A 26,258-nucleotide genomic window follows, 5' to 3' on the forward strand; every position below is an offset into this window, starting at 1 on the left:
CGTCTGCTTCGCCGTGGTTGTTGCTGTTGCCGCTGTTGTTGGACATCCTAAGCCCATCTCCCCCCTTCATTGGGGCCCGGAGCAGCGGCGGTGGCGGCAGAGGAGGCCAACGAATTCGAGCTCGGCGTTCTGGTTCTCCGCTGGAGGTACTTCCCGCCGTTGTTGTTATTGTTGTTGCCCCCGTTGCTGTTGCTGCTACTAGTACTCCCTCCTCCCAACAAGCTCCCGCTCCCGGTGCTGCTGCTGCTCCTGCTACTTCCGCCGCTCACCTCCCTCTCTCTATGAATCCTCGGATACCCGGAAAAAGGGGACGGCGAGGTGATGGAGTCGGGGGAGAGCATCAAGTTGCCACCGCCATTTCCCAACCCGCTCAGCAGGCTGCTGCTGCCCGTTGGAGAAGCAGAGTATTGATACTGAGAGCCGCCACCGCTACCACCACTTCCATCACGATCTCGCGGCCCGCCACCACCACCAGCAGGCGCACTCGCCACCGTCACCGACGAGCCGGAGCGTATCCTACCCGCCCCAGCCCCAGCTGCGGCGGCGGCGGCCTGATGCTGGTCGCGATACAAGTGCTGTTGGTACAGGTACTCCTTGTAACTGCTGCTGACAGGCCCGCCCGCGCTGCTGCTATGGTGGTGATAATAGCGATCGTGACGGTCACCGTTACCCGTGGAAGCGCCGCTGAAGGACTCGCTTCGTCCCCCGCTTCCGTGCCGGCCGGTGCTCACTGGGAGGGCGGAATCGGAGGGGGGTATTTGCGGGGGAGCAGAGCCGGCTGAGACCAGGCTCGGACGGCCGCCGGAAGAAGAGTACTGGGTTGAGGTCCTCGGCAGGCGGGATTTGGAGGCGGGGGTGCTCGAGCCTGGTGGCGCTCCTCCACCACCTCCTCCTCCGGAGCCGGTTGATGGGACGGGAGGCGTGTCTGACACTCGACGGGGGATGTTTGTCACTGCGGAAGTGAGCCCGTCACGGCTGTGTGGACGGCGATAGAACGTTGGATCACGTTCCTGGGTGAGGCCGATTGCGGAGCGCTTCGGCGTGGCGGCGACTTCGACGTACGCTGCGGATGCGGCCGACGACGACGGGCGGTGCCCGTGATGGGTCGGGGTTGGGGGCATCGACATACTAAATTGGAGCGCAGGCGGGGTGTAGCTCGTGTTCCGGCGTGCGTTAGAGCGTGAGCGGGGTCCGGAGCCGGCAGCAGATCCGGACGCCGACGCGGCTGACACTGATGTCCCCAGGCCCATGTTGCTCAAAGACATGGCATCGTGCTGCAGCTCGGCGTCGATGTGGCTGCGGATCAGCTCCGAGGCGAGGTTGCGCACAAGCACCGCTGGATCCTTCTCAGCCAACTTCTGAATGTCATCCAACAGTATCTTCAGCTGGCGGCCCGCCCCAGATGTGCTGGTGGCGGCCATGGAGAGGTTGTTAGACTCGCAGCCGTCCATGATGCTGCGAACGAGACGGAGCAGGTTGAGCCGCACGACCGCCTTCTTGTGATTCAACTTTTGTGCGATGCCGGCATACATGTCGGCCTTTGCCAACGAGGCGGCCACGGCTGTGCTCAGTCGAACAACCTTGAGAAGCGGCTCCAAGAGGTTCGCGTCAAAGGCGTTGGCCCTGGCCGGGCTGAAGCAAGAGATGATGGCGCTCGTAAAGTTTCCGTCGAGCAGGTGGCTCTCGACCTTGGCCGTCTCCTCCTGCAGCCACACAAAAATGGCATCCAGCGCCGTCACCTGCCAGTATTGGTCCGCAAGCAGCGACACGTAAAAGTCCAACCCATTGTTCTGCCACAGATACCTTCTCCCTTTGCTGCCGGAATGCGCCATGTCGCAGAGGATAGGCAAGACAAACTCCTTGGGCGGCCGGTCCGTTTTCATGATCTTGAGCAGGAGCGGGATGATGCCGTTGCTCGCGGCGTACTCCTGCCTCTCCTTGCTGAGGCGGCAGAGGTTGAACATGGTGTTGAGCACCTGGTTGGATATCTCGCGGAAGTTCTTGGCGCCTTTCTTCATCGACAGACTGAGCACGTCGATCAAAAAGTCGATGGCATCAGCCGAGTGCAGCGCGTCTAGCACCGTCGAGCACATGGACATATTCTTGATGAACTTGAGCATGGTAATTTGGTGTTGCGGGGTCATGCGCCGGAGATCCTTGAGCACCGCTGCGATGTGTTAGCAGCCCGAACGAACAGCCAGCTTAAGGAGGGGGAAGCCTTACTCTTCAAAACCTGGCGCTCAGCAACAGCCTCCTTGACGTACGGCTCCGCCTGCGAGAATAAATAAAAAATATTGACAATTCTTCCTTCAATGAGCTCCGACAATTCATCCCTCTCCTCGTCCAACACCTTGTGCAGGATCGCAGCCAGCGGATCGAGGATCTTGCTCCGCGAGAAGATGCGGCAAAAGTCGTTCTTGGGCGTCGGGCCCTGCAGCTCAAAGACGTTCCAGATGCCGTTGACGCCAATGAGCACCAAGTCTTGGGAAGTTTCGTAGTCTTCATCGAGGAACTCGACGAGCACGTTGAGACCGCCAGCACTGACAAACATCTGCAGCGTCAGAGTCGACGTCTGGTACACTTGGCGGACAAACGCGGCGGCTTCGAGGCGGATCTCGTTCGAGTACTGTCGTGCAGCAAACTTGGTGACAATCGGGATGCCGCCGACGAAGCACAGGTTTTCCTGCAGTTCGACATCGTCGAGGATGATCTGTCCCCCCATTTTTGTCAGCATTGGACAACCAGTCACCCAACACCCGCCGTGTTCACAACAACGTACCGCGTTGACGATCCTGAGCAGCTGCAAAATCATGTGCTGCCTGCTCTTGAGCGTGCACGTTTCAAGAATCTCCAATATCGGCAGCAACCCATGCGCGCTGATGATGAGTGCCTTGACCTCCTCATGCTCACACAGCAAAGCGAGCTAGTCATCGCAGTCAGTACAACACAAACCACACAACCTTTTTTTTCCCTCCATGTAGAGAACAAACTTACCAAATCACCCGCCAACTCCGCCACCACATCCTCCCCCTCGGTGATCTTCATCCCCTTGACCAGTTCCTCCACCCTCTCTGCCAACCTCGCATGCCTGTCCCGGGCAATATTGGCCTCCAGATCCATTTCGTCCCACCCCGGCTCGAGCATCGCAAACGGATCATCCTCGTCTTCGTCATCCCCGAGCCACGAGCTGTTGGACAACCTCGAAAGCACCAGCTGCCCGCCGGGACCGTCAGCTTCCGAGGCGCGGTCACTCTCCTCCGGTTCGATGACGAGCGCGTCCCCGGAACCGGTGCCAAAGATATCCGAGAAGTCCTCATCACCTTCATCCTCAGCAAACTTTGTGATCTCGACGGGCTGGCGGGCCCTGCGGACGAGCTGGTCAGAGGGTTGTTGTTGCTGTTGCAAGGGTGGACGTGACGATGGTTTTGAGCGGCGGCCGCTGCCTCCGCCCGAAGATGAGGATTTTGGAACGCTAGACGTGAGATCCGAGGGGTGAAAGAGCTGAGGTGAATCCTAATAGAGAAACAATGTCAGTCAGACTTCAGCACTTTTCCATACCTGCCTCTCAACCCACATCCATCTCGCACCCACTCACGTTGTTGGCCAAGCTCAACCTCCTATCAAATACATGATCATTCTCGGCAAGCAAATCCGAGTAATCCTCCGTCGATTGCTCGCGATAGATAACATCCGGACGCGGAGGCAGTTCGAACCTCGTCACCAGGGGCTTCACGGCGGGCTTAGACTGCGGTTGTTGCAATGCACCGCTCGACCCACCACCCTTCTCGCTCCGCTGGCGCCTATGACCCTGCTGCTCCGGTGCCCTCAACCTCGACTCCCTTGCCTTCTCCAACGACCTTCTGGGCAACGGCCGGATCGTCTCCTCCTGCGGGTCAACTTCGGACCAGCGCCCGAGGCCCTTGACAGTCGCCAGCTCGCCTTCAAACTGCGAGTCCCAGTTGTCCGAGTCCTCGCGTTGGTCACTCGACGAAGCGAACGCTTTCAGCCGGTCCCCCGATAGCAACCCGCCAAAATTGTCCTGCCCTTTGATTTGCGGAAGGTGGAGCGCCGAGGGCGAGATGGTCGTCGCGAAGTCGTTGTCCCAGTTATCGTCATCCCCAATCTCCACCGCCCTGAGCGCATCGGCCGTTGGACGCTGTTTCGGCGCCGAGGTCGAGTTCATCCTGCTCAGGTTGCCGGGGCGATGAGCAGGCGCAGCGGCATCCGAGCCCATGGACGTTCGGAGGTTGTTTTCAGACGACTTCAGGGCCTTGTTCCACTGCTTGACCTCCTCGACGGCCTGGCTGAAGTTGGACGGCGCCTTGGAAACGGGCGCATCGCTCCTCCTGCACCCGGTGATCCAAGGATGGCGCAACAATTTCCTGGCTGACACGCGCAGATTGGGATCTTTCTGGAAGCATTGCATCAAAAAATCGCGCGCGGCCTATCCCACGACTTTGTTAACCATCCAAGCTCTGAAGGGCATCTCGCAAACAGGGAAAAAGGGATAACGAACCGGAGACACGCCTTCGGGCAGAGGGGGGTGGTCGTCATTGACAATGGCAAAGAGAGCGGGCATCGCAGCGAGGTTGTAGTATGGTGGTTTGCCTTGCAACAGCTCAATGACGGTGCAGCCAACGCTCCAGATGTCCGAGGCCGGGGTGGCGCCCGAGAGTTGGATGATTTCAGGGGCCATCCAGTACGGCGTGCCTACGACTTGAGCCTCTTTGTCAGGGCCGGCGAGGGTGCTCGTCGAGACGCCAAAGTCTGCCAGCTTGACGGTCCCATCCTTGGTAGTTAAGATGTTGGCGCCTTTGATATCTCGGTGGATGACGCCCTGGTCGTGGAGGTATTGCAGACCCTGCAGGACCTGGGTCATGTACACGCCAACCAAGTTTTCGGGGAACTTGCCGTAGGCCTTGCAAATGGAATGCAACGAGCCATTCTCACAGTACCTGTGTTAATATTCGGACGAGTGTGAGCAGCAGTAGCAGGCGGGCAAGAGGGAGGAGGGAGCCGGATGGACGCACTCGAGAATGATGTTGAGGCAGTCTGCCGTCTTGACGAAGCCAATATATTTTACGATATTGTCATGCTATTTTCCGGTCAGCATTCTTGAGGTACGCGTTTCGGCGGTGCGGGTAACCGTGGATGTGCGCAATGATCAACTGACATGTAAGTTCTTGAGCAGATCGATTTCGGCCTGTTGCACACGGTCAGCTCTGCTCTTCATAGCAATCCCACACAACCAATGCTCAGACATACCTCGATCATGCGCAGTTCACTCTTGGGCACATCATCCAGCTTGATCTGCTTGATGGCCACCGCCTCGCCAGTCCCCCAGTTGAAGGCCTTGTAGACGGACCCGAATGCTCCTTTCCCGATGCAGTCTCCGAGTCTCTGCGCAAAACCGTTGGTCAGCCATGTCTTACATCCCACAATGGGTCTTGCCGAGCGAAGCTGGGAAGTAGGAAAACATGGTGAACGGGGCCATCATCCGTTCCGAGTGGCTTGTCGAATTCCGCCCATCCAGCACCCGTTCCCGCAAGCCATCGTTCCACCCAAAATCAAAGAGCTCCCGTCCGGCCAACCAAGCCGAGGGGGCAGGTGCGTTCGTGTAAGTGTGTAAGTGGTTGGCATGGTTGCATCCGGACTGGTTGTGCACCTCGGTTTTCATCCATGCGCTCGAGGAGGGGGTAGCTGGGCATGTCGGTTCCAACGACAACAACCAACGCGGTATATCCAAGAAAAACCTAGTCCTGGAGACGGAAGACAAAAAACAGGAGGAAACGCATTGGTCCAACCTACATAGTCCTTCAACCCCGGATCCTGCACGGCCTTATCGGACCGGTGACTCTGCTCTCGGCGGGGTGTCCCGGGCACCTTTGCGGCGACGACGGCCGCCTTGCCGTTGGCGCCGTGATGGTAGGGCATGCCGGCGCTGTTGGGCCGGGCCGAGCTCCCTGGGCGCGAGCCGGGCGGCGCCATTGTTGTCTATAGTTTTCCAAGTCTCTTCCGTCTCTCGTTTTCCTGGTTCCCTGACTTTTGTTCCTCTCCAATGCTATCCACGCCCGTGGCTCGCTGCGGTCCCGGCGTCCGGTTGGTTCCGCGCGGCCAGAGAGCTCGTTCCCTCAAAACCGTTCCTCGCCTTGGCTCCCCTGATGGTCGTGGGTATCGTAGGTCTAGCCTTCCGGTACAATCTTGGGGCGGCGGAAGTGGCAGCAGCGGCTCGTGGTCTCCCGAGAGTTGTGGTAGGACTGACAGGTCCAGTCGTGGTACGCAGATATCGTTCGGGTTGGTTCGAGGTAGCTCTGCTCGTCATTCCCGCGCGGCCAGAGCCGGCTCCGAGGGGTATGAGGAAGCTGGTATAACGCAGGCGGACCGAGGAGGAGCGGCGGGTACAGATTTCGCAAAGTTGCGGCGCACAACCGAGCTACTTCTTCAGCTGGCATGTGTTGTTCCGCGTGGGACGTTGCCGGAACCTGGCTGTGGGCCCGCAAGGAACAACGGCCACGATGGTATCGGTAGCAGCAACGGCGATGCACCGGGCAGTAGTAAGTGAGCTGGCGAGTCGGTGGTCCCGGTCGGTGACAGGAGTGGTGACGGTGGAAGCATCGGTCGGCCGGGAGGACGAGAGGGGAGAATGGATAAAGACGGCGGATCCTGGCAAGTAAAAAGGCGGTCGAAAAAAAGGAAGCAAACGAAAGGTGCTTCCTTGGGAAGAAAAGACGGGCAGGTGAGGTGAGACTCGAGCAAAAGCTTGACTGGAAGTTTGGGCAGCGTGCTTCAAGTCAAGACAGGGCGGCAAACAAGCGGCTTATTCGATGACCGCGGGGCAAGACAAGGGCAGCGAGCAGGGGCCTGTCACAGCGACACCTCCGACCCGGCTTTCCTGTCTATCCCCTGTTCTGTGTAAGTAAAGCAGGGAGAAGAAGAGCAAAACCGACAGAAAGATAAAGACAACGAGAAAATACAGAAACGCAATTAGGGCGAAATAAAGTTGAAAGCAATAGGTAAGATACCTACACAAGAACCCGCATGCAAAATGTGTGCTTGCTGCCTGCCTGGTAGTGTAAGCACTTTGTTGATTCACCACAGGTCCATTGGCTGCAGCATTTGCAGGTTGCATTTGATGGAGATTTGATGGACTGATTGATGTTCAGGTACCCGACCCGCCAGCTGCGGAATGAACCTGCTAACCTGGAAGGTGCCGGAGTCCAGGGCAATAGGTGAGGTGTCTGCCACCCCCCGAGCGTAGCCCGTCCAGTATTATCGCGGGGTTGAAATTGGACGCAGTTGCGCAGTGGATCTCTCTCGGTGCCGCTGTTGGCGGGGAGGACCGGGAAAGAGCCTGAAAGAGTGTGTGGCCTGGCTTTTTCAGCAGAGAACAGTCGCTGGAGCTAAACCCAGCCTGGGCCAATATTTGCTGCAACACCAAAACACCATTTCGCTCTATCAGACCAAAAGACGCAAAAACCCGCGAAGTTGGAAAGACGATTTCTCTCCGAAACTTTTCCTCACCGAGACACTCCACTGTGCTGTGCTGCCCGGGCGGCCTGGGACGTCATCCATCATCTGTTTGCGACACTCCCCGGAGCCGGACAGCCTGGATGGAACCCTGTGGCATGGAAATCAAACCCCCCAAACCAACGCCGGCTAGTGAGAACCAACATGCTGACAACCACCATCTCGGGCAAAGAACATATATCTCTTCTATTATACCCAATCTCTTGTATCAATTCCTTGTTTTCCAAGGATTTTCTTCTCTTACGAGACTTCCCCCTCCCGCGGACGGACAATGGCAGTCCCCAGATTGATTAAAACCCCGACATCCCAGTCCCCATACAACCATGTCCTCCGTCTGATTACTACTCTGTACCTAGGTCTTCCGTCATCAAAGGTCCATGTTTTTCCCCTGGCCTGGTCCAGCCCTGCTCGCAATGACAGCAACCCGGACCGGCAGAAACCTGGAACATCCATGACACAGGGAACAATGGACATGTTAGCGAGGAGAGCTTGGTGTGTAACCCCAGGAACAGCTTTCCATCCTATGGACCCATGGTCCTTTGTTTTGGCTTGTTTGAACCTCACTATCCCAATCCTTCTTTTTTGAACATGATTTCCGTTCACTGTCCCAGAGCTAAAAGGTTGAAGTCATTCCCTCATGTTTTGAAAACCCCGAACAATGGCCCGGGTTGCTCGGGACGGTGACAATGACCTCCATCCCCTGCACAATACACAGAATTACCCAACAGTACTGCTACATCAGACTAGGTAGGTAGTCTCTCAGACCCACTCCCCAGACCATCACAAGCTTCATGGTCTTAGCAAGAGAATGACCAGCCAGCTTGCAGGGATGGCAACAAATGCTCTCTCCCATCCTCCAATGACACCCAGTCCCGTTTCCCGATGTCCCATGAGCCATGCGCAGCGGCGGCGCTTTTGTACCCGATCAAAAGCAAAGCAAGACTGACCTCCACCCCAAACGCCGTACTCCGTAGAGGCCTCCAAAACCCCAAAACCCAAACTCTAGATGAACAAAAAAAAACACCCATGGTTTGCGGCCCAGTCCCATCCAAGTTGGAATCTCGGTTTTCTGTTCATTGGAAAAATCAATTGCCGGGCGCCTCTCGTGGCAAAGTCCGACTCAAGCCAGCGTCTGCCCACCACTCATCCGGAATATCTTCGCGGCGCGCCAGGTTTCTCACTATCCTTTGCATCCCCCCAATCCCGCCCAAATACTCTAATGGGTCATCGGTGCTGGGACGCCCCGCGCGGGAGCGCCGCGAAGGGCCTCCAAGGCCCGGGATCAGGGGTAGCTGCATCATATCCCCGTCATCGTCGTCGTCATCGCCCTCCGTGTCGGAATTGTCACATCCCGACTCGCAGGGCGGTTCGGCCGAATCGTCATCGAGCCGCTCGGGTGCGGTGAAAGATGTCCTGGACGAGGCCGTCGCCGTACTCTGCGAGGCCACGGCCGAGGCTGACGTGGAGGCAAACGAGGACCCCACGCTCGGCGGCTGGGGATCTGGCGTCAGGGTACTGAGCAATGTGTCCCAGACGTTATCGCCCTCGGGGCTAAGGCTCCTGTTACGGTCGCCCAAGCCGTCGATTTCCGGGCTCTCCGCTGCCCATGGGCTGCGACTCGATGATGACCCCAGGGCCGCAGCCCGGGGCCCATCGCTAGTCTCGTCCGGGGACTGGCGCGATTCGCCTCGTCTAGCGGTCCTCTGCCGGCGCATACGAGACCAGATGGTCGAGGTCGGTCGTGATGTGCCGTTGGCCTGCTCCTGGGTTAGACCCGCGCGGTCTGTGAGATCAGTGAAAGGGGGCATGCTCACAACATGGTCGCCAGACTGGGTAGAGCGAATGCTGGACAGAGCATAAGTCGGTTCGGGCCGCAACGGCCGAGGCCGCGGCAAGAATGCCGACTCGACAGCCATAGGCAAGTTATGCGGGGCGTCGAGCTCGGTACGCAAAGGGCTGGGATTCGATTCGGCGTGCAGGTGCGCCCATCGTTCTCCAAAGATGGTGACGAGGCGGTCATCGAGCAGCCCGGTACGCCGGCTCGGTTCTCGGAGAGGGCGGCGATCGTGTTCGGATCCCGATCTCGCGCCCAGGATGCCGGTCGGGACCATGGCGGCGCGGATGTGGGGCAGGTCACGATCACGCCCGCTCAACGCTGCCCGGCGTTCGGGGTCATAAGTAGGATATGTGATGGCGGCAGCGAGGACGCGGCGACGCCGTTCGCGGATGCGATCCTCACTGCGGTCGAGGGCACGGCGGATGTTGGACCGGAGTCGAGCCGTCCTATCAAGGGGCGTTTTGGAGGGGAGGTCGGATTCAACTGGCGGCTGGTACAATCTGACAAGGCGTGGCGGGTCAGCCGGGAATCGTGTCAAGGACGGAACACGAAAGCGATCAAGAAATTCATCAAAATTGCGATCAAAAACCGTCGCGCCGTGGAAATGCGCGCCAGAATCGTCCAGAATTCGATGCGATGACGACATATTGCAATTGCGCGTGTGCGCATGGGATTGCGGCGCGATGGTGGTTGGCCGGCCAGGGTGGCGCGCGCGCGACGGAATGAAAGGGACCTGACAACATAACTTACGGAAGACCCATCTTCGCAGCTCGGATGGCCAAGTCGCCGTGGTTTTCGCCTGCGCTCGGGCTAAAAAGACAGCTAAAATGCAAGAAATGATGTCTGGCGGTTGCAAGTGTAATAAGGCGATTCGGCAATCGATGGAAAAATGAGATGTTGGGAGATACGGCAAGGCTTTCCTGACCCAGAACCCTCGTTCGTCGATGCGTGGTTGTGAGGCGCGCGTGGGGTTTTGCGGCGAGTGGTTCAGGTGGTGAAGAGGGAAAAATGACGGGGAGCGGCGGAGTCCCGTTCAAGGGTTTTGACGGGAGAGAGGGGAGGGAGCTGCTGCCGCGCGAAAGAAGAGACGAGGATGTGGACGGGGACTGGCGCAACTGGGGTGCGCGGAACACGAGACAAGACGGGACGGGAAGCTGGGGTCTTGGGGAACCAACGCGGTTGCCGCAGCCTGCCTGGGCTCAGCCCCTTGCCCCTGCTTCTTGGCGCGTGGCAAACTTGATACAGCGATATACATGGGTTTCCGTCAGGCTGATTGGGTCCTTGGTTCGAAGTCAGTATGCATCAAAGCAAACACTGCACTCTCTTTCTTTGTATTTTGTTTCTTGGCAGGAACAAAAAAAGAGCCTCAACACCAATGGAGTTCATGACTCACGGCCGACCTCACACTCTTGCAGTGAGTGCTTCAGAGGAAACAAGATGATCGATCTCGGGCTGGCCCGCGTTGGCCGGCTTGTCCAGCACACTCCGCAGACATGGAAGGCCATCCACGTCGCCGGCACCAACGGCAAGGGCTCCATCTGCGCCTATCTCTCGGCCATGCTCGTCGCCAGCGGCCGGTCCTGCGCCCGCTTCACCTCTCCCCATCTGATCGACCGCTGGGACTGCATCGCCATCAACGGCAATCCCGTGTCTGAAGCCGTCTTCCGAGAGGCTGAGAACGCGGTCAAGCAGCGGGACGCGGACGGCCGCGTCGGCGCCACCGAGTTTGAGCTTCTCACGGCGACCGCCTTTGACATCTTCCACCGGCAGAAAGTCGAGTACGGCGTCGTCGAGGTGGGCCTCGGCGGCAGGCTGGACGCGACCAACGTGCTGGAGCACAAGTCCGTCACGGTGATTTCAAAGATTGGGCTCGATCATCAGGCGTTTTTGGGCAACACTATCGAAGAGATCGCCCTGGAGAAAGCGGGCATCATGCGCCCTGGCGTCCCCTGCGTTGTGGATGGGAGCAACCAGCCATCAGTCCTCGCGGTTCTGGAAGAACACGCCCGACGCGTGGGGACAGAACTCCACCTGCCGTCCACCGCAGGTATCAGGGACGAGGCGCTGGAGGAGTTGCGCCTGGAACCGCACCAGATGCATAACCTAGCTTGTGCGCATCTGGCCTTCCGCCTGGCTTGCCCGGAGCATGATCAACCTTTGACTCACTTCCTTCCGGCCATCAGGCAGATGCAGTGGCCTGGGAGGCTGCAGAGGTTGGACATCCAGCCCATCATCAACCATCCCCAGGAGGTCTTGCTCGATGGAGCCCACAACCCGCAATCCGCCGAGGTCCTGGCCCAGTATGTTGACAAACACTTGCGATCTCCGGGGAAGCCAGTGACCTGGGTTCTGGCAGCCACGCGTGGGAAAGATATGGATGGGATCTTGGGACTCATACTGAAGCCCGAGGACAAAGTAGCGGCCGTCCGCTTCGGGTCTGTAGATGGAATGCCATGGGTCAAACCTGCCGACCCGGCCGAGCTGCTCAAGGTGGCCACCCGCCATGGCATACTTGACCAAGTTACGCACAACGCCGGCGACGATGTTCGAGGAGCCTTGGCCTGGGCATCACATACCGCCGCTGATGGCCCGGTGGTGATTGCCGGGAGCCTGTATCTTGTCTCCAGCGTTTTGCGTTTGTTACGCGAGTCAGGGGGAAGTTGACTGATTCAGAGATTCTTGGTGTATTGTTGATTGCTGATATCCTTTTCTGTGGCCCTGTGGTTTGAGGACCGCTGCACACATGCTGATATCACATGATTGGCTATCTCCTCGCCAACGGCTTGGGCATCGTGGAGACGCCTGACATCACCAGAACCCGTCAAGCGCCGTCCACAAGCCGCATGTCCTGCCATGTCACCGAGTCATCTCATTGTCGTTTGCGGCCATGCCATCTGGTTGGGAGGTCCCAAGAACGGCTGGGACGAGGCCGAATGGCTAATCGAAGATTGGAAGCGCGGTGAAACGCCGACATTCATCCAGCATATCCAAGCCGGCGTGAGACTCCTCGGACAAGATGAAGACTCGGTCTTGGTGTTTTCAGGGTGAGTGAGTTGAGCTCACCTATCACCATCCCTGCTTCCAACATCATCAAACCCGCATCCCTTTCCCTCTCCCATCCGACCTCCACGACTAACCTCACCCGCGCCGTCCGTCCTAACAGCGGCCCAACCTGGCCGTCCACCCGCCTCTCCGAAGCGCGGAGCTACTACAACCTCGCCGCCGCCAACCACTTCTTCAACCTCCTCCCTTCTCCTCCTGCTTCTGATACTGGTGACCCAATCGCCATCCTCACCCCCACCGACCCCGCCCCACCAACCTCCTCGCGCATCCTCCTCGAAGAACGCGCACTGGACTCGTACTACAACATCCTCTTCTCCCTCGTCGCCTTCTGGCGCGCCTACTCCGTCTGGCCGCGGCGTCTGACCATCGTCAGCCACGGCTTCAAGCGCGTCCGCCTGGTCGAGGGGCACTGCCAGGCTATCGGGTTCCCGCTAGACAGGATTGATTTCGTGGGGATTAACCCGCCGGGCGTGGACGATGACGTGGGGGCGGCGTTGACTGGCGCTGCTGGCAGCTCGGGAGAAGGAGGAGCAGGAAGGGACTTGGTGGGAGAGGAGAAGAAGGAGGTCATGAAGGGGGTGCAGCTCACGCTGGGCCAGTGGAAGGATGATCCGCATGGGGTGGGGGAGGATTTGGCGGGGAAGAGGAGGAAGAGGAATTGTTGGGGCGTGGATCAGAGGTTGTTCTTGAGTGAGGAGGAGAGGGAGAGGAGTGGTGTGGATGTGCGGACGCTGGAGGATGGGAGTGAGGCGCTGGTTGAAGGGGGGAGGAGGCCGTGGGCTGACGAGTGAAATCGGAGCACAACCTACAGATGTGGTGCTGACAGCAGACTGGATGCTATGACCCATGTGATTTATTCACAGATGCCACCCACCCATACCGTGGATCGCTCTCATATATACACGGCTCTCCTAGGTTCTCCGCCTCTATCCAAAACACCCCTCTTTCCCTAGATCTTAGACTCCCTCCAAGCCGCCTCCTGCGCATCCACCGCCGCCTTTGCTGCCATCGCCTCCACCACGAACTTGACCGAATCCGTAATCATATCCGCGCCAAACACGTGTCCCACGCCCGGGTACACCCTGTTATCCACCCAAACAGGAATCATCTTCTTCTGCCCCTCCTCTACCGCCTTCAGCAGCCACTTGAGAAACGGCTCGGAGCAGCGGTACGGGACGAGCTTGTCGGCCCCGCCGTTGCAGATGAGGAACCTCTTACCGGCGAGGCGCTCGACGACAACCTCGGCCCTGAAAGCGGCGTCTTTGTTGTTGTCGGTCGCGGCGGCCGGGTCGTCCGGGTCCGGCACCGGGTTGGTGCCGAAGAAGACGCCCTTGGGATCGTGCGCCTTGCACGCTTCCACCAGCGACGGCGGGAAGTCCTTGCTCCCCAGGAAGGATGCGCCGGCGTCGGCCGCGGAGAAGGTGGAGAGCTTGGTGAGGCGGGCTCGGTCGGTGAGGAGGTCTGGGGAGGGAAGGGGTCGGTTAGTCTCGGGTTGTATGGATGTACTTCTCGGTAAGTACTGAGGCCTGCCGGCCGGTCTGATGTGACTCTCAAGGCATACAGGCGACCGTCTGACAGATACTATGTCGAGAGAAGACTTGAAAGAGGGAGGGGGAGTTGGAGCAGCGCAGCAGGGCGCATAATACAACGTTGGTTATGACTCACTCATGTAATCAGGGCATCCAATGACCGCCACGCCGGCGGTGATGCGCGGCTCGCAGAGCATGAGCTGCCACACGCTATGTCCGCCCAGGGACACGCCCAGGGCAAGGTGGTGGTCGACGGCGGCCTTGCCGTCGGGGAAGAGGTAACCCTCAACCACGTCCCTGTCAAACCCCATAGAGGTAGCAATCAGCATTGGGCCCAGACTTCCAACCGACCAACCAACCCCTCATTTCCTTTCATTTGTGCAACTCAGGCAGCAAAGGCAGGTAGGCAAAACTCACAGCAACCCCCGCTGATCGCTCACCATCCCCGTAATCCCGCTGAACATATCCACCGCATGTGTCGGGTTCCCGTCCCTCCACGACCCGTTCTCCTTCTCGCTGACGAGCCTGTGGCCGTGGTTCCTCTGGTCGAATGCGAGCGCGACGAGGCCCCTCCTGCTGCTGGCGTTCTTGTTGCCGGTTTCGTTCCAGGCGCCGACGCAACGCGCGGCAATGTCAGACATGTGGGCGCGGTCGCGGGTGCGCGGGTGGTGCAGCCACAGACACGAGACGAGGGTGACGGTGGGCGCCAGGTCGGCGAGGCCGTAGACGTCGACGGGCAGGCCGGCCATGAGGATGGTGGTCTTGGAGACGGTCGGGGGTGGGGGGAGGGTGTCGATTTCGAGGGACATTTTGGATAATACTTTCTTATTTTTGTTGTCTAGTCTTCGGCGTTTCTTTGTTTGATTGTTTATTCTTGACTTGGCTCATAAAGTTTTGTCAGAATTTCAAACTCAGGGAAATGTGTTGTTGAGATGGAGGTGTCCCGGAAGTCGGCGGATAGACTCGGTTGATGTTCCCGGCCCTTGTCGAACATGGAAACAAACCTCGGATCAGGAACAGCCCCACTGCCCCGCTGCTCCGCAGTGGGGCTGTCCCGCTCTGTTGCCGTTCAAGCGGGTCCGTGCCGGAGCCCTGGAGCCAACCGGTCGGTGATCGGCCCCCGGGGGATGCCCCACCTAGGCATCCAACGGTCGACCAGGGGCGCTCGAGCCGGGGTTGAGGAACCACCACCATCAGGCATCAGGTAGGCAAGAAACCGAACTGAGGTACCAAAGGCAAGAGAAGTGAAGAAACTGAATTGACTCCCCGAACTCCGTCGGACCAAGTAGCCCCAGGCCGATCTTACGTCTCTCTGTCAAGTCATCCAACCCACATCACCAGTCAGCTACGAACATACGGAACACGGAGTAAGCAATCCTTCTCCCAAACTATCTTCCCAGATTCAGGTACTCTAGCCCCCGCAAGCCACACTTAAAAATTACCTCATTCGGCCGGAGACCAAATGGTCCAGCCCCCATCCCGTTTCCCCCGCACCCGTGGACGTTCTTTGGAATCATTCGTACCGACGTATGAGTACCTACCTATTGTAGTCCTACACCGATGACGCATCCCTGAGGCCTTCCCCGCCCCGTCCTTCCTGTAGGCATCCGGCGCAGCCAGTTCATTGAACTCCTCAGCTCGCGCGCGCGCACTTCTCGATCATTCCGCCAGGAGAGAAAGGGGGGCGCGGCGGGGTGATGGAACCTGGAAGGGTTGCAGCTAGGTCACTGCCCGTGCCTTGGGAATCTATCAAGAAGCTGCGCAGAAGGGAGAACCTGAGTCAGAACGAACCACCCACCACGACACCACGACACCACACCACACCACGTGCATGTCATGCACGCCACACGCACACCGAGCGACCGTTATTTTACTCACCTAGGTACTCCGTATACCTACCTGACCGTTTCCTCCGTTAACAACGCCCACCTCAGTTCAGTTTAGTTCAGGCCGGGCTGAATGCCCGTCTCAGCCTCGCGGAGACGGGATGCAACCTGGAACCGGAGTGCGTCGGCCCGGTGACGTGTTTTTGCAAACAGCGCCCCGTTGCCCAGCCCCTTTTCACACGGCGGATGAGTAAACATCGGTCATCCACCCATTCGATTTGAATTCGGAATACGGGGGAGTTACGCGAAAAAGTCCACGCAATTCTTGCATGATCAGTAATACGAGGCACGGGCATGAGAAGGCGTGGTTCAGCGTTTGTTGGGTGAGAGAGGATCCATGATGCTCCCTCGATGTTTTTCGATTCTTGTTGTTGTGTGAGATATGGGATTTGTGTCGCTAGTTACACATGTTACTCTGACATCTTCCTCATCCATTGTCCGTAATCTGACACCGTGCTTCTAAACCTAACATGGAGCGGAGTCTTCATCATCCGTTCCTCTTCTGACATGCTTCCGGTTGATGTCTTCAATCTCACCAACTCCAAGGAATGAACCCGCCCTTCTTGATCGGGTACATGACAGTAAGACAAAGAACTCAAACAAAACCCGAACGATAGCCCATCGCCGGAATCTTCAACACAGATCTGACAGGATATATCCTCCCACCAATCGTAAACATAAGAACAATGGCCAATGCAGGCCGAGAGTACATATAAAAAACCAACATATGGCCCCCAAAACAAACCGGGAGTAGATATAGTAACCATGCCCAAACGCCCACGTTTCCCGCCCACCGTACATGACATTACACAAACAGATTCCTGTCTTGCCCAACGCCGGTTTGATGCAAACCCTCCTCGATGAACTGAGTCCGCGGGTCGCCGTAAAGTGGGGAATCATAAACGTAAAGATAAAACGACGAAAACAAATGGAAGAAAATCATAAGCGTGAATGTAGAAAACAAATGCAATGAAGAAAACAAGACAAAGATGCAGAGCCGAAAAAAAGAAAAGAAAGAAAAAGCATAACCGAAAAGCATAAATCATCGCGAGAGGAGATACTCCGACATATCGCCAAGAAACTCAAAAAAACCACCTTGGTATTACCACCGGTACCGAACTGCCCGTGGGCGCCGACTCGTATCGCTGAAGCTCTGCAAAGAAGCCAAAGGAGCAGCGGCCGGCTGCGGCTCCTAAATCATAGCCGGAGCAGCAGCCATCGTCGTCGTCGAAACCGCGGAAGGGGCTGGGCGACGACTCTTATCTCGAAAGGTCGGAAAAGGGGCCATAGGACTAGGAACAACCGGCTCAGGCTCCTAAATCATCGCCGGACTGGCAATCGTCGTTGTTGTAGCCGCGGCAGGAGCCATGGTCGACGGGGGAGAAGCGGCCGTTGGTATCCGTGCCTCCAACACCTGCTGCAACGCGGCAAGCTTCGCCATCACGATTTCGGTCTGCCGTGTCTGCTGCTGCACCTGGCGCCGCAGCTCCTCGTTCTCCTGCCGCACGCGCTTGATCTCTTCGCGAAGGTCGGTGTCGTCAGCGAGGCCGTTCGTCGTGGTCTCGTCGGTGCGCTTGCGCTTGAGGCTGTTGGCGGTGAGGCTGTCACTGGCCGTATCGTCCATCTCGACTTCAGAGCTCGTTGTCGGGGCTGGCGGGGGAGCAATACTGTTGGAGATCGAGGTAGTGGTGGCAGTAGCAGCTGCGGAAGTAGCATTGTTGCTGCTGTTGTTCTGCGTGTGAACGCGACGGAGGTGCTCATTAAGGTTCTCCTGGCGAGAGAACCCCTTGCCTTGGTGACGCTTGCAAGTAGCGTGTGGGCAGAAGAACTGATTGCGGGGTCCACCATGCTTTCCGTGCACCTCGCGCTCATGCCGGAGCAAGCCTCCCGAGTAAGTGAATCCTGGAAGCTTCTCACAGCCCGGGGCATTGCATTTGTATGGCCTGTCATGCTTATCCATGTGTTTGCTGTAAAGTTGGTCAGACTGATGATCATAGGAAGACATGGATAGAGATCTGGGTTCGTCTTACCTCCACTCGCATTTGCGGACAAACTCTCTGGGCTCCTCGGTGCAGTTCGGATATGAGCAGACAAACTTGCCCTCGGCATTCCTCGTTACCTCACGGTCCGGCTTGGGAATCGACTTGATCCTCTGGGGAGCCAGCACCGGCGAGTCCTCCTTGGGGGTCACAGACGGGGTTGGCGGGGCCTGTGCGGTAGCTGCGGGTATTTGGAGACGGGCAGGTTCGGTCTCGGCGGAATACTGTGTATGAGTGGGCGCGGTGGTGAATTCCGCGACAGAGTTTGCCAACTCGTTGACGACGGCATCGCTGGGATCAGCGAAGCGGTCGGCATCAGGAGAGGGATCCTGATGTTCGTCCATCGAAGGATAAGCACCTTCGTGGAGAAAGGTTCGCGGCTCGAAAGCAATGCTCATGATGGCCAGGGGAAGTGGTTGTGACCGGATTTTCAAAAATAACGTTCCGCGCTTCCGCAGTTCCGCGCTTTTCAGGCAACGCGGGATTGGTCAGACAAGAACAAGGAAATAAGATGAATATAAAAGCAAAATAAGAATATGAGGAAGTCGGAGCTCGGAGTTTACCGGCTTTGGCGTACGCGTCCTTGTCCGAGCCTAGAGGTGAGAGTGAGTGAGGCGTCGGGTGGCGTTATGAGGCAAAATATTGTTCCAAGTCAACAAGCCACGATGAGCTTCGCCGCGTGACGCGTCGAGTTCCTTTTGTTTATCTGGCTTTCTGGCAGCGGCCTGCGATTGTGCCTGACGATGGTCGTCGTCGTGGTGTAAGCACCTGAAATGGGGACCTTGACGGCTGTGCTGCCTGAGGCAAAAATCCTTCCGGGTTGGGTCGAAACAGGTTGTCGGGTCGTTGTTGTGGGGCTAGCGCCAAGAATCCACGTGACTCTGAGTGGCCAAAATGGTTGCCAAGTCGTCATGCATGCGCCCCGCTGAACAAGCTTCTGCTGCAGATTCGAGGTTGTTCCAGTTCCAGCTCGGGGCCATCAGATGACGAAGTATTTCAGGCAGCTCCGGGCTCTCTCGATGCTGTCGCTTCACTTCCTTAGCCTTGACATGACTTGCCTCGCATCTTCACATGTCGTCCGTTCGAGGCGCGCATGTCGTTCTTTAGTATCTCGACGATCTTCAGACTCCGTGCTAAAAATCTAGGCAACAAGAGGCATCAGATGGAGACGCATGATGCAGGTGCAGAGCGGGCGAGGCAGCCACCATTGAGTCATAAGCAGGGTCAGGGTTTTCACAGTTAGGAAAGCGTTTTGGTTGCCGTAGGCTGAGCTCCAGCCCTGCGCTCTTGGACAAGGCAAAGAGTTCTTGGCGTCTTTCTCGACCACCGTCCACCCACGGATCCGTCCTCGAGCGGCCTCCGTTTCAGCCTTGCCCGCGTGGCCATGTTCCATTCGGGACGCAGCCCCCAAAAGGAACGGCGGTGTCAGAGCATAACATCTCGTCAACCTTCATCTACTTCCCCACGATCAAGGATCGCATCACCAGGCACAAACGCCAGCCGCACTTTCGCTTGCAACGCCAATTAGGCAGTGAGGCGGACTCGTCGATGGCTTCGTGGATTCTCAACAGACTGCGACGGCGGTTGCTGCGGAAACATCTAAAATAATCACAGTTGCGAACACATCATCACGGCGTGATGCCGTGTCGGCAGGTGATGGACGATGGCGTCGTCAATAGATGTCGTTGCCTTGCCGAACGCCAGCAGTGTGTCCTCGGTCAGTCACACTGAGGCATGTCTGCTTCGCATCATCAACATCTCGAGGCAGCTTGGACCTCTTAACGTGAAGCGGCCGCCCTTGATCCCTGTCATCGACATTCCACGTTCTGCCATGTGGCTTTCCTCAGAAGGTCCTGCACACCTGGGCAAAACATTCATGCCTTTATCCTGGAGGCAAGTCTTGCCAGGTGGCAAGGTTGTCGTCACCAAATGGCTGAGATGGCTTGGTGAATCAAGCTAGACATATCTTCATTGGAGATGGGTCCCTATGATTCTCACCACCATTGGACAACACCGTTCCCGGATCACCTTTCGCCGTGACTCACCGGGATGGCTTCGGCTTGGCGAGAAGAGGGACCATGCATCGCACCTGGAAGGTCACGGAATAGCTGGATTGGTGTGAGAGATGAACGAAAACGCCCGGCAGTTCTACTCCCAGCCCGGTCGGTCCTCACAGATATCACTGCCCGAGTATCACAAGATGCACGTTGGACGTATACAGGCCGTGAACTTGCAGTCAGACACCATGATAACAAGGCCACAGTGTCCTCCACCGGATGAATTACCAACCTCTTGACCAGTCTTCGGACAGGGCTTTCGGCGCCGGCATCTCCCCACCACTCGCCGTGTCCTGAGACCTCGAGGCCGAGGAGGTCTCACCCACCATCGTCGAACTGTAGTCATCGCAATCCAAACCGTAATTGTCATGATTGGTTGCCAAGGGGCCGGAGAATTTGCTCGTCAATGTAACATTCTCCCCTTCGTTAGGCATTCCAAATCGCTGACTGAGGCCCTCCGCTCCACACGGAACTCTTCCCATGCATCTTGCTGACTAGTAAAGTTCTGACATCCTGACACACCATGCAGGACATCTTCCTCAGATCGATGAGGGGAATTGGAATCCACCCACGCCCTTCGGCGGTCCGAGAGGGGTCGAGAGGGGTTGCCGAGCAAGGGAGAGAGTTGAACGCCGGTCAAGAGAGAGCCTGAAAACCCGGCCTGATATCCGTCGTTGACCTCCTTCTCTGAACCCATTGCCTCACTGACTTTCCATTGATCCCCGTGGCATATCTCCTGTCCCTGTGTTGTTGAGACTACGTGCCTTCAGACCCAACATCTGACTCATATTCACCATGGCAACTGTCGTTGAGCTTCCCGAGCCGTTCGCGAGCATCCCGCGTCAGGCCCTCACCTTCGGCCCGTCTCCGATCCAGCATCTCCCCCGCATCTCCGAAGCGCTAGGCGGCAAGGTCAACATCTACGCCAAGCGCGAGGATTGCAACTCGGGTCTGGCCTTTGGCGGGAACAAGGTCCGCAAGCTGGAGTGAGCCTCTCTACCCACCTAAGCTTCCCCATTATGGAGCCTCTCCCGGGATCTGCGTATCTTTATTAACCTCATCCTTCTCCCCAATTTTCACCCCACCCAAAGATACCTCCTCCCCGACGCGCTCTCCCAGGGGTGCACCACCCTCGTGACCATCGGCGGGGTGCAGTCCAACCACACGCGCGCCGTCGCCGCCGCGGGCGCCGCCCTCGGCCTGCGCGTCGCCACCCTCCAAGAACACTGGGTCGAGAGCGACAATGCGGACCCGCACTACGCGCGCGTCGGCAACCTCCAGCTGTCGCGGCTCATGGGCGCCGACGTGCGCCTACGCGTGCCCGAGGACGGGGAAGTCGACTTCGGCATCGAGCACAAGCGCTCCCTGCGGCAGCTGGTGGAGGAGCTGGAGCAGCAAGGGGAGAAGCCGTATTACATCCCCGCGGGCGCGTCGGACCATCCGCTCGGCGGGCTGGGGTTTGCGAGGTGGGCGTTTGAGGTGGCGGCGCAGGAGAAGGAGATGGGGGTGTTTTTTGATACGGTAATTGTTTGCGCGGTCACGGGGTCGACCATGGCGGGGATGGTGGCCGGGTTTAAGTTGTTGGAGAAGTTGGGCGGGAGGAAGAGGAGGGTGGTGGGCATCGATGCGTCGGCCAAGGTGAGGGAGACGGTGGACCAGGTGCTGAGAATCGCGAAGCAGACGGCGGCCAAGATTGGGTTGAAGGAGGAGGATATTACGGAGGAGGATGTGGTGGTGGATGATCGGTATCATGCGGGGAAGTATGGCATTCCGGATGAGAGGACGTTGGAGGCCATTCGGTTTGGGGCGAAGACGGAGGCCTTCATCACGGACCCGGTGTATGAGGGGAAGAGTCTGGCAGGCATGTTGGATCTGATCCGCAACGGGGAGATTCCAGAGGGGAGCAATGTGTTGTATGCTCACTTGGGAGGGCAGTTGGCGTTGAACGCCTACCCGGATATTCAGTAGGGGACTCGCTCACCCCAACTACCTGGTACCTCATGCCTCAGTACTTCGCCCAACACCTACCATTCTCCCTGATCCAGTTCAATCTCGCTGGCCTCTTTTTCTCAGCATGATATGCGCAAGAACTCTTGCGTACACGAATACTTTCCATGGTTATGGAAGCAAGATATGTGCTGTTGGCAGGGCGTAAAGATGGTCATGGACGAGTCAAGGAACACCTTTATCACAAGGGCATGTGAACCAAAGAAATGAGGGCAAAGACTCAATTTTCGTTCCAACCGACAGGCGGCCGTCGGCCAGAAACATAAAGCGAGTGTCCAGTCCCCCTCTGACTGTGCCCATGACCGATAGAACGGCATGGCCATGTCATAGACCATCCACTAGCCAGCCCTGGGGTTGGCACCCAGGACAGACTGTGATAGCCAGACTCAGGTAGATATATAAGTAACTGACCACAAACCCCCGATCTCTCGGGGCTTCTGGCAAAGAAAAGAACAAGCCATGCCAAAACAGACCTAAAAACAAAACAAAACGCCCACGAGGCCGGCGGAACGATAGCGCAACAGCATTGTCGCCCGCCCGACGCCTCAGTCCCGACACGCCGTCCCAGCGATGGCGTAGCAGCACTGTCGCTGTCGAAGATTTGGCATCTCTTTTTTCCAGAGCAAGCCGTTTTGTTTTTTTCCCTCCCGGTGGTCCCTCTCTCCAGGAGGCGCGGACCCTCAAAACAAAACAAAAACCGAGCCCCTCCCAAAAAAGAACATCCCTTCGGCATGGCGACAGCGTATCGAAAAACACAAATGGGGTATCATATGAGGAAAAGCAGGGAGAAAACAAAAAAATGAAAAAAGGAAAGAAGAAAAAAGTGTGAAAAGTCGGATGTCAAGAAGCGAAGTCGTTATCGGACAGGTTTCCCCGTCCTTCGTTCCCCCTTTTCCTCCCCAAGCGGAACCGGCGGATGCTGAACACCACAATGCCTTGACTCTCGTCCAGCACGACCGCAAGCTCATTCCGCCATCAAACCCCTCCTACTCATCGCGCTGACACACGCAAGGAGGAGGAGAGCGCAGCCGCGACTCTGTGCAGCCCTACGGCTGCTCGGCCGGCCTAGCTGGCTCGGTCGATTTCCCCCGCCCCAACCACTTGAACCCCCTCTGATGCACCTCCCTCCGCGCCGCGCCATCCTCCCACTCGGCGTCCTCGCTCTCGCTGCTCCCCGAACCACCACTCTTGACTCTCCGGTTCCCAAACACCTTCAGCAACACCTCCATGAGCACGCTGCTCACAATGCTCATGCACAAGATCCCGATCATGGTCAGGTTGCTCCTCCTGAACTGGTGCGGTCCTTTCGCCGCGTCCTCGGGCCAGCCCGTGTACAGCGCGTACGTGGTGGTGATGCTGCCGAGGTTTCCGAGCCCGGAAACCAGCGCGGACGCGGTGGCGACGCCGACCTCGCGGTGCCGGTGCTGGAAGATCTCGCCCGTCCAGGCCATGCAGATGGGCACGGTGGGGCCCAGGCCGAAGCCGACCATGAGCAGGCCGCCGTAGCGCGCCCAGGGGTTGGAGAGGGCAAAGGTGGTGGTCAGCAGGCCGGCGATTTGGACGCAGACGGAGCAGGAGAAGAAGAGGGCCCGGTGCCGGTGGAAGCGGTCCGAGATGGGCGTGACGATGAGGATGGCGAGGAGGTCCATCTGGAGAAGAGGAGCTCTGTTAGTAAATAGGCTGACACAACACAAGGAATGGGGAGGACGGAAGACTCACGATCCAAATGGGAGCAAACAGCAAGCTGACCTCGATCGGGGTGAACTGACGCCCAATCGACGCGATGATGACGCTCCCGTACAGCTGCGTCCCGATCCCGACACCCACCACGCCAAAGTACATCAAGACCAGCGGCCACAGCCTCCAATCCATCAGTACCAACCCCAAATCCCTCAACGTCCACGGCCGCGGATGATACACCCGCCTCAAGTCATGATAATGCACCACGGCGTCCTCACCCTCCAACGCCTCCGGGCTGCGCGGCAACCACCGCGTAAGCTGCCACCACTTCAACTCCGACCTCTCCGGCCTCCTCTCGCCAGGGGCAAGCGGCCGCTCGGGCAGCCACCACAGCAACGACACACCCAGCGCGAACCCGCACAGGCCATACACCAAAAACATCCAGCGGAACCCGACAATCCCGTGCAAGCCATCCATCTTCTGAAACCCAGCCGACACCAACCCCACCACCGCGGCCGACACCTGCGCCGCAGTAAAATACATGCCAATCCTCTTCCCCGTCCTCGACGGCGGGTAAAACAGCGTCAAATAATACGCCATCCCCGGCCACATGCCCGCGGTGACCACACCCAACAAAAACCTCAACAACTTCAAACTCCACGCGTCCTGAACCGCCGCGAAGCACGTCCCGACAACGCCGACGGCCATGACGATGCGCGCCATCCAGACGCGCGGCGACAGGCGGCTCATGACGAGGTTGGAGGGCAGGTCGAACAGCACGTACGAGACGTAAAACAGCGCCAGGGCCGTCGAGGTGTCGCGCGCCGTCAGCGACAGCACCGACATGAGGTCGTGCTTGACGTCGGCGTTCATGGTCTGGGCGATGCCGATGTTGCTGCGGATGGCCGAGGCGAGGAAGTAGAGGGCCCAGAAGGCCGGGAGGATGCGGAGGTCGAGTTTGCTGCGGAGGGGGGTAAGTAGGTTGGTTAGGTTTGGGGGGGTTGGTATTGATTGAGGAGACGAGCAGAAGAGAGACCTACCGGTAGACTTGCTCGACGCGAGCGACATCGTAATCCTGGATTGGCACCTCTGCTCCTGCTCCTGAAGGCTTGATTCCGTCGGAGTGCTTGTCGACATGATTGTCCGAGCCGGACTTGGAGTCACCAGAGCTCACTATCTTGAATGTGTCCTTGTCGGCAGCGCTTGGCCCTGAGGCCGGGCCCGGATCGTGAGCCATCCTCCGGACAGATGGAGTGGAGTGAGTGGCTTTTACTCCGTGGTTGTCGTCGATTTAGCGAGAAGAGACTGAAGCTGCGTCCGATGAGCAAAGGAAAGAAAGAGGAAAGCAAAACCCGTAAAGACTGAAGAATATCAAAAGTCCAAAATCGATATAAGTGACGGAAACCAGAGATTGAGTTTGTCGAGAGACAGACGGAGACTAATGCAACTTTAAAAGACGGCACCTGCTCGGCTACCAAGCAGAAGGAGAGGTCTCCGCTGCGACTGTAACCTGATTCTTCTACACCTCACGTCTTTATACCTGCCTGAGGTATGGACCTCACCCACTCCCCTGTATTCCCCATGACACAACATACCAAGAATCCCAAGCAAAAAAATACATATGTGGGCCGAGGTCGGAGTGCAGCTGTGTATGCAATGTACTGTGTAAAGACGGGTTGAAAGGAGGGGAAGCTCGGGGGATGTCTTCATCGGCGCCGCGGACCCCGCGGGTTGGATGCTTGAAGAGCCTTGTTGAGCCGACGGTGCTTGTTGAGCGATGTGTTGAGAAGGGCACACACCTGCGCACAGGATGAACTGGCTCAAGCCACACTACTACAACCCCCTCACTCAAATCCCCCAAAACCAAGGGCAGAAAAAATGCCATCACAAAAACAGGGCCGATCTTCTCGGCAACATCCATTCCAGCTTCCGGGTGGGTTCGGCTTGGGGCGGCTTCTACCCCGAAAGTCTGGTTCTCCACCGGATTCATCAGCATCTCCTCACCGGCCCCCCACGCCCCGCGACACCAGACACCCATACCTGCAGGACCACGACACCACAAAATTCAACTCCGGCATCCGCCAGACTCAAAGTTGGAAAATATGGACGGAGAAACCCGCACTGACTCGTGCAATCCCTGAGCCCTAGCTTGTGCTCCCACACCAAAGTCAAAGCTCCTGCTGTGCTCTCCACAAAGTTTCCGCTCACCGATTCCGTCCAGAGGTTGCTCCAATGGGAGGGATGGTGACATTGAAGTGCCATGCGATGCCACTCTTGTTCACGGGGAGAGGAATCCGGGAACAAGGAAACGCAAATGATTGGATATTCCATCGTCATTTACAACTCGTCGTCCAAGGAAGTGAAACGGCATCCCACCAGAACGGCGGACCCCAACCTTTGCTATTACTGCATCGTTTGGATTTTGGCCCAGAGTCGGAGTTTCTGTAGCCACCCGCGAAACCAGATTCCTTCAATGCGCCTGGTGTGCACTGGCGCTGTTTCCCAATGTACCGGTCTTGATCTGGCGGCTAAGGTTGGCGCAAGTTTGGACGGGCTTCATGATGTGGAACGTCTCGGCCAGGCGGTGTCACATCGAGCTCCAGGACTCGTAGGTACCATGCCATGGGGGATGG

The 26,258-nt window shown here is 57.8% G+C and overlaps 12 protein-coding genes across 12 annotated transcripts; 5 read left to right on the forward strand and 7 right to left on the reverse strand.

Moving 5' to 3' along the window:
* Positions 1-47: 47 nt before the first annotated feature.
* VTJ04DRAFT_6471 (uncharacterized protein) lies at positions 48-5,988 on the reverse strand (the record flags this gene model as incomplete). The annotated part of the gene is made up of 10 exons (XM_069364694.1): positions 48-2,167; positions 2,224-2,710; positions 2,780-2,923; positions 2,995-3,513; positions 3,596-4,444; positions 4,517-4,955; positions 5,031-5,095; positions 5,174-5,203; positions 5,266-5,400; positions 5,809-5,988. 10 exons carry the CDS (start codon positions 5,986-5,988, stop codon positions 48-50), a joined length of 4,968 nt encoding a protein of 1,655 aa, XP_069218495.1.
* Positions 5,989-6,182: 194 nt separating this feature from the next.
* Positions 6,183-6,452, reverse strand: VTJ04DRAFT_6472 (uncharacterized protein; the record flags this gene model as incomplete). The annotated part of the gene is made up of 1 exon (XM_069364695.1): positions 6,183-6,452. The coding sequence occupies one exon, from the start codon at positions 6,450-6,452 to the stop codon at positions 6,183-6,185; it is 270 nt and encodes an 89-aa protein (XP_069218496.1).
* Positions 6,453-8,324: 1,872 nt separating this feature from the next.
* On the reverse strand, positions 8,325-8,555 carry VTJ04DRAFT_6473 (uncharacterized protein; the record flags this gene model as incomplete). Its single annotated transcript, XM_069364696.1, has 1 exon — positions 8,325-8,555. The coding sequence occupies one exon, from the start codon at positions 8,553-8,555 to the stop codon at positions 8,325-8,327; it is 231 nt and encodes a 76-aa protein (XP_069218497.1).
* A 57-nt stretch (positions 8,556-8,612) lies between these two features.
* VTJ04DRAFT_6474 (uncharacterized protein) lies at positions 8,613-10,125 on the reverse strand (the record flags this gene model as incomplete). The annotated part of the gene is made up of 3 exons (XM_069364697.1): positions 8,613-9,284; positions 9,342-9,864; positions 10,115-10,125. 3 exons carry the CDS (start codon positions 10,123-10,125, stop codon positions 8,613-8,615), a joined length of 1,206 nt encoding a protein of 401 aa, XP_069218498.1.
* Positions 10,126-10,801: 676 nt separating this feature from the next.
* On the forward strand, positions 10,802-12,028 carry VTJ04DRAFT_6475 (uncharacterized protein; the record flags this gene model as incomplete). Its single annotated transcript, XM_069364698.1, has 1 exon — positions 10,802-12,028. The coding sequence occupies one exon, from the start codon at positions 10,802-10,804 to the stop codon at positions 12,026-12,028; it is 1,227 nt and encodes a 408-aa protein (XP_069218499.1).
* Positions 12,029-12,217: 189 nt separating this feature from the next.
* Positions 12,218-13,218, forward strand: VTJ04DRAFT_6476 (uncharacterized protein; the record flags this gene model as incomplete). The annotated part of the gene is made up of 2 exons (XM_069364699.1): positions 12,218-12,408; positions 12,528-13,218. 2 exons carry the CDS (start codon positions 12,218-12,220, stop codon positions 13,216-13,218), a joined length of 882 nt encoding a protein of 293 aa, XP_069218500.1.
* A 158-nt stretch (positions 13,219-13,376) lies between these two features.
* VTJ04DRAFT_6477 (uncharacterized protein) lies at positions 13,377-14,765 on the reverse strand (the record flags this gene model as incomplete). The annotated part of the gene is made up of 3 exons (XM_069364700.1): positions 13,377-13,888; positions 14,093-14,253; positions 14,374-14,765. The coding sequence occupies 3 exons, from the start codon at positions 14,763-14,765 to the stop codon at positions 13,377-13,379; spliced, it is 1,065 nt and encodes a 354-aa protein (XP_069218501.1).
* A 2,392-nt stretch (positions 14,766-17,157) lies between these two features.
* VTJ04DRAFT_6478 (uncharacterized protein) lies at positions 17,158-18,279 on the reverse strand (the record flags this gene model as incomplete). Its single annotated transcript, XM_069364701.1, has 2 exons — positions 17,158-17,809; positions 17,873-18,279. 2 exons carry the CDS (start codon positions 18,277-18,279, stop codon positions 17,158-17,160), a joined length of 1,059 nt encoding a protein of 352 aa, XP_069218502.1.
* A 2,454-nt stretch (positions 18,280-20,733) lies between these two features.
* On the forward strand, positions 20,734-21,906 carry VTJ04DRAFT_6479 (uncharacterized protein; the record flags this gene model as incomplete). The annotated part of the gene is made up of 2 exons (XM_069364702.1): positions 20,734-20,924; positions 21,030-21,906. The coding sequence occupies 2 exons, from the start codon at positions 20,734-20,736 to the stop codon at positions 21,904-21,906; spliced, it is 1,068 nt and encodes a 355-aa protein (XP_069218503.1).
* A 111-nt stretch (positions 21,907-22,017) lies between these two features.
* Positions 22,018-22,947, forward strand: VTJ04DRAFT_6480 (uncharacterized protein; the record flags this gene model as incomplete). Its single annotated transcript, XM_069364704.1, has 3 exons — positions 22,018-22,138; positions 22,417-22,708; positions 22,779-22,947. 3 exons carry the CDS (start codon positions 22,018-22,020, stop codon positions 22,945-22,947), a joined length of 582 nt encoding a protein of 193 aa, XP_069218504.1.
* Positions 22,948-22,991: 44 nt separating this feature from the next.
* VTJ04DRAFT_6481 (uncharacterized protein) lies at positions 22,992-24,862 on the reverse strand (the record flags this gene model as incomplete). Its single annotated transcript, XM_069364705.1, has 3 exons — positions 22,992-23,594; positions 23,665-24,586; positions 24,666-24,862. The coding sequence occupies 3 exons, from the start codon at positions 24,860-24,862 to the stop codon at positions 22,992-22,994; spliced, it is 1,722 nt and encodes a 573-aa protein (XP_069218505.1).
* Positions 24,863-25,939: 1,077 nt separating this feature from the next.
* Positions 25,940-26,237, forward strand: VTJ04DRAFT_6482 (uncharacterized protein; the record flags this gene model as incomplete). Its single annotated transcript, XM_069364706.1, has 2 exons — positions 25,940-26,158; positions 26,229-26,237. 2 exons carry the CDS (start codon positions 25,940-25,942, stop codon positions 26,235-26,237), a joined length of 228 nt encoding a protein of 75 aa, XP_069218506.1.
* Positions 26,238-26,258: the final 21 nt, after the last annotated feature.

This window comes from Mycothermus thermophilus (assembly GCF_041956435.1).
Source record: "Mycothermus thermophilus strain CBS 625.91 unplaced genomic scaffold VTJ04scaffold_4, whole genome shotgun sequence".
In the NCBI taxonomy this organism is placed as follows: Eukaryota; Fungi; Ascomycota; class Sordariomycetes; order Sordariales; family Chaetomiaceae; genus Mycothermus; species Mycothermus thermophilus.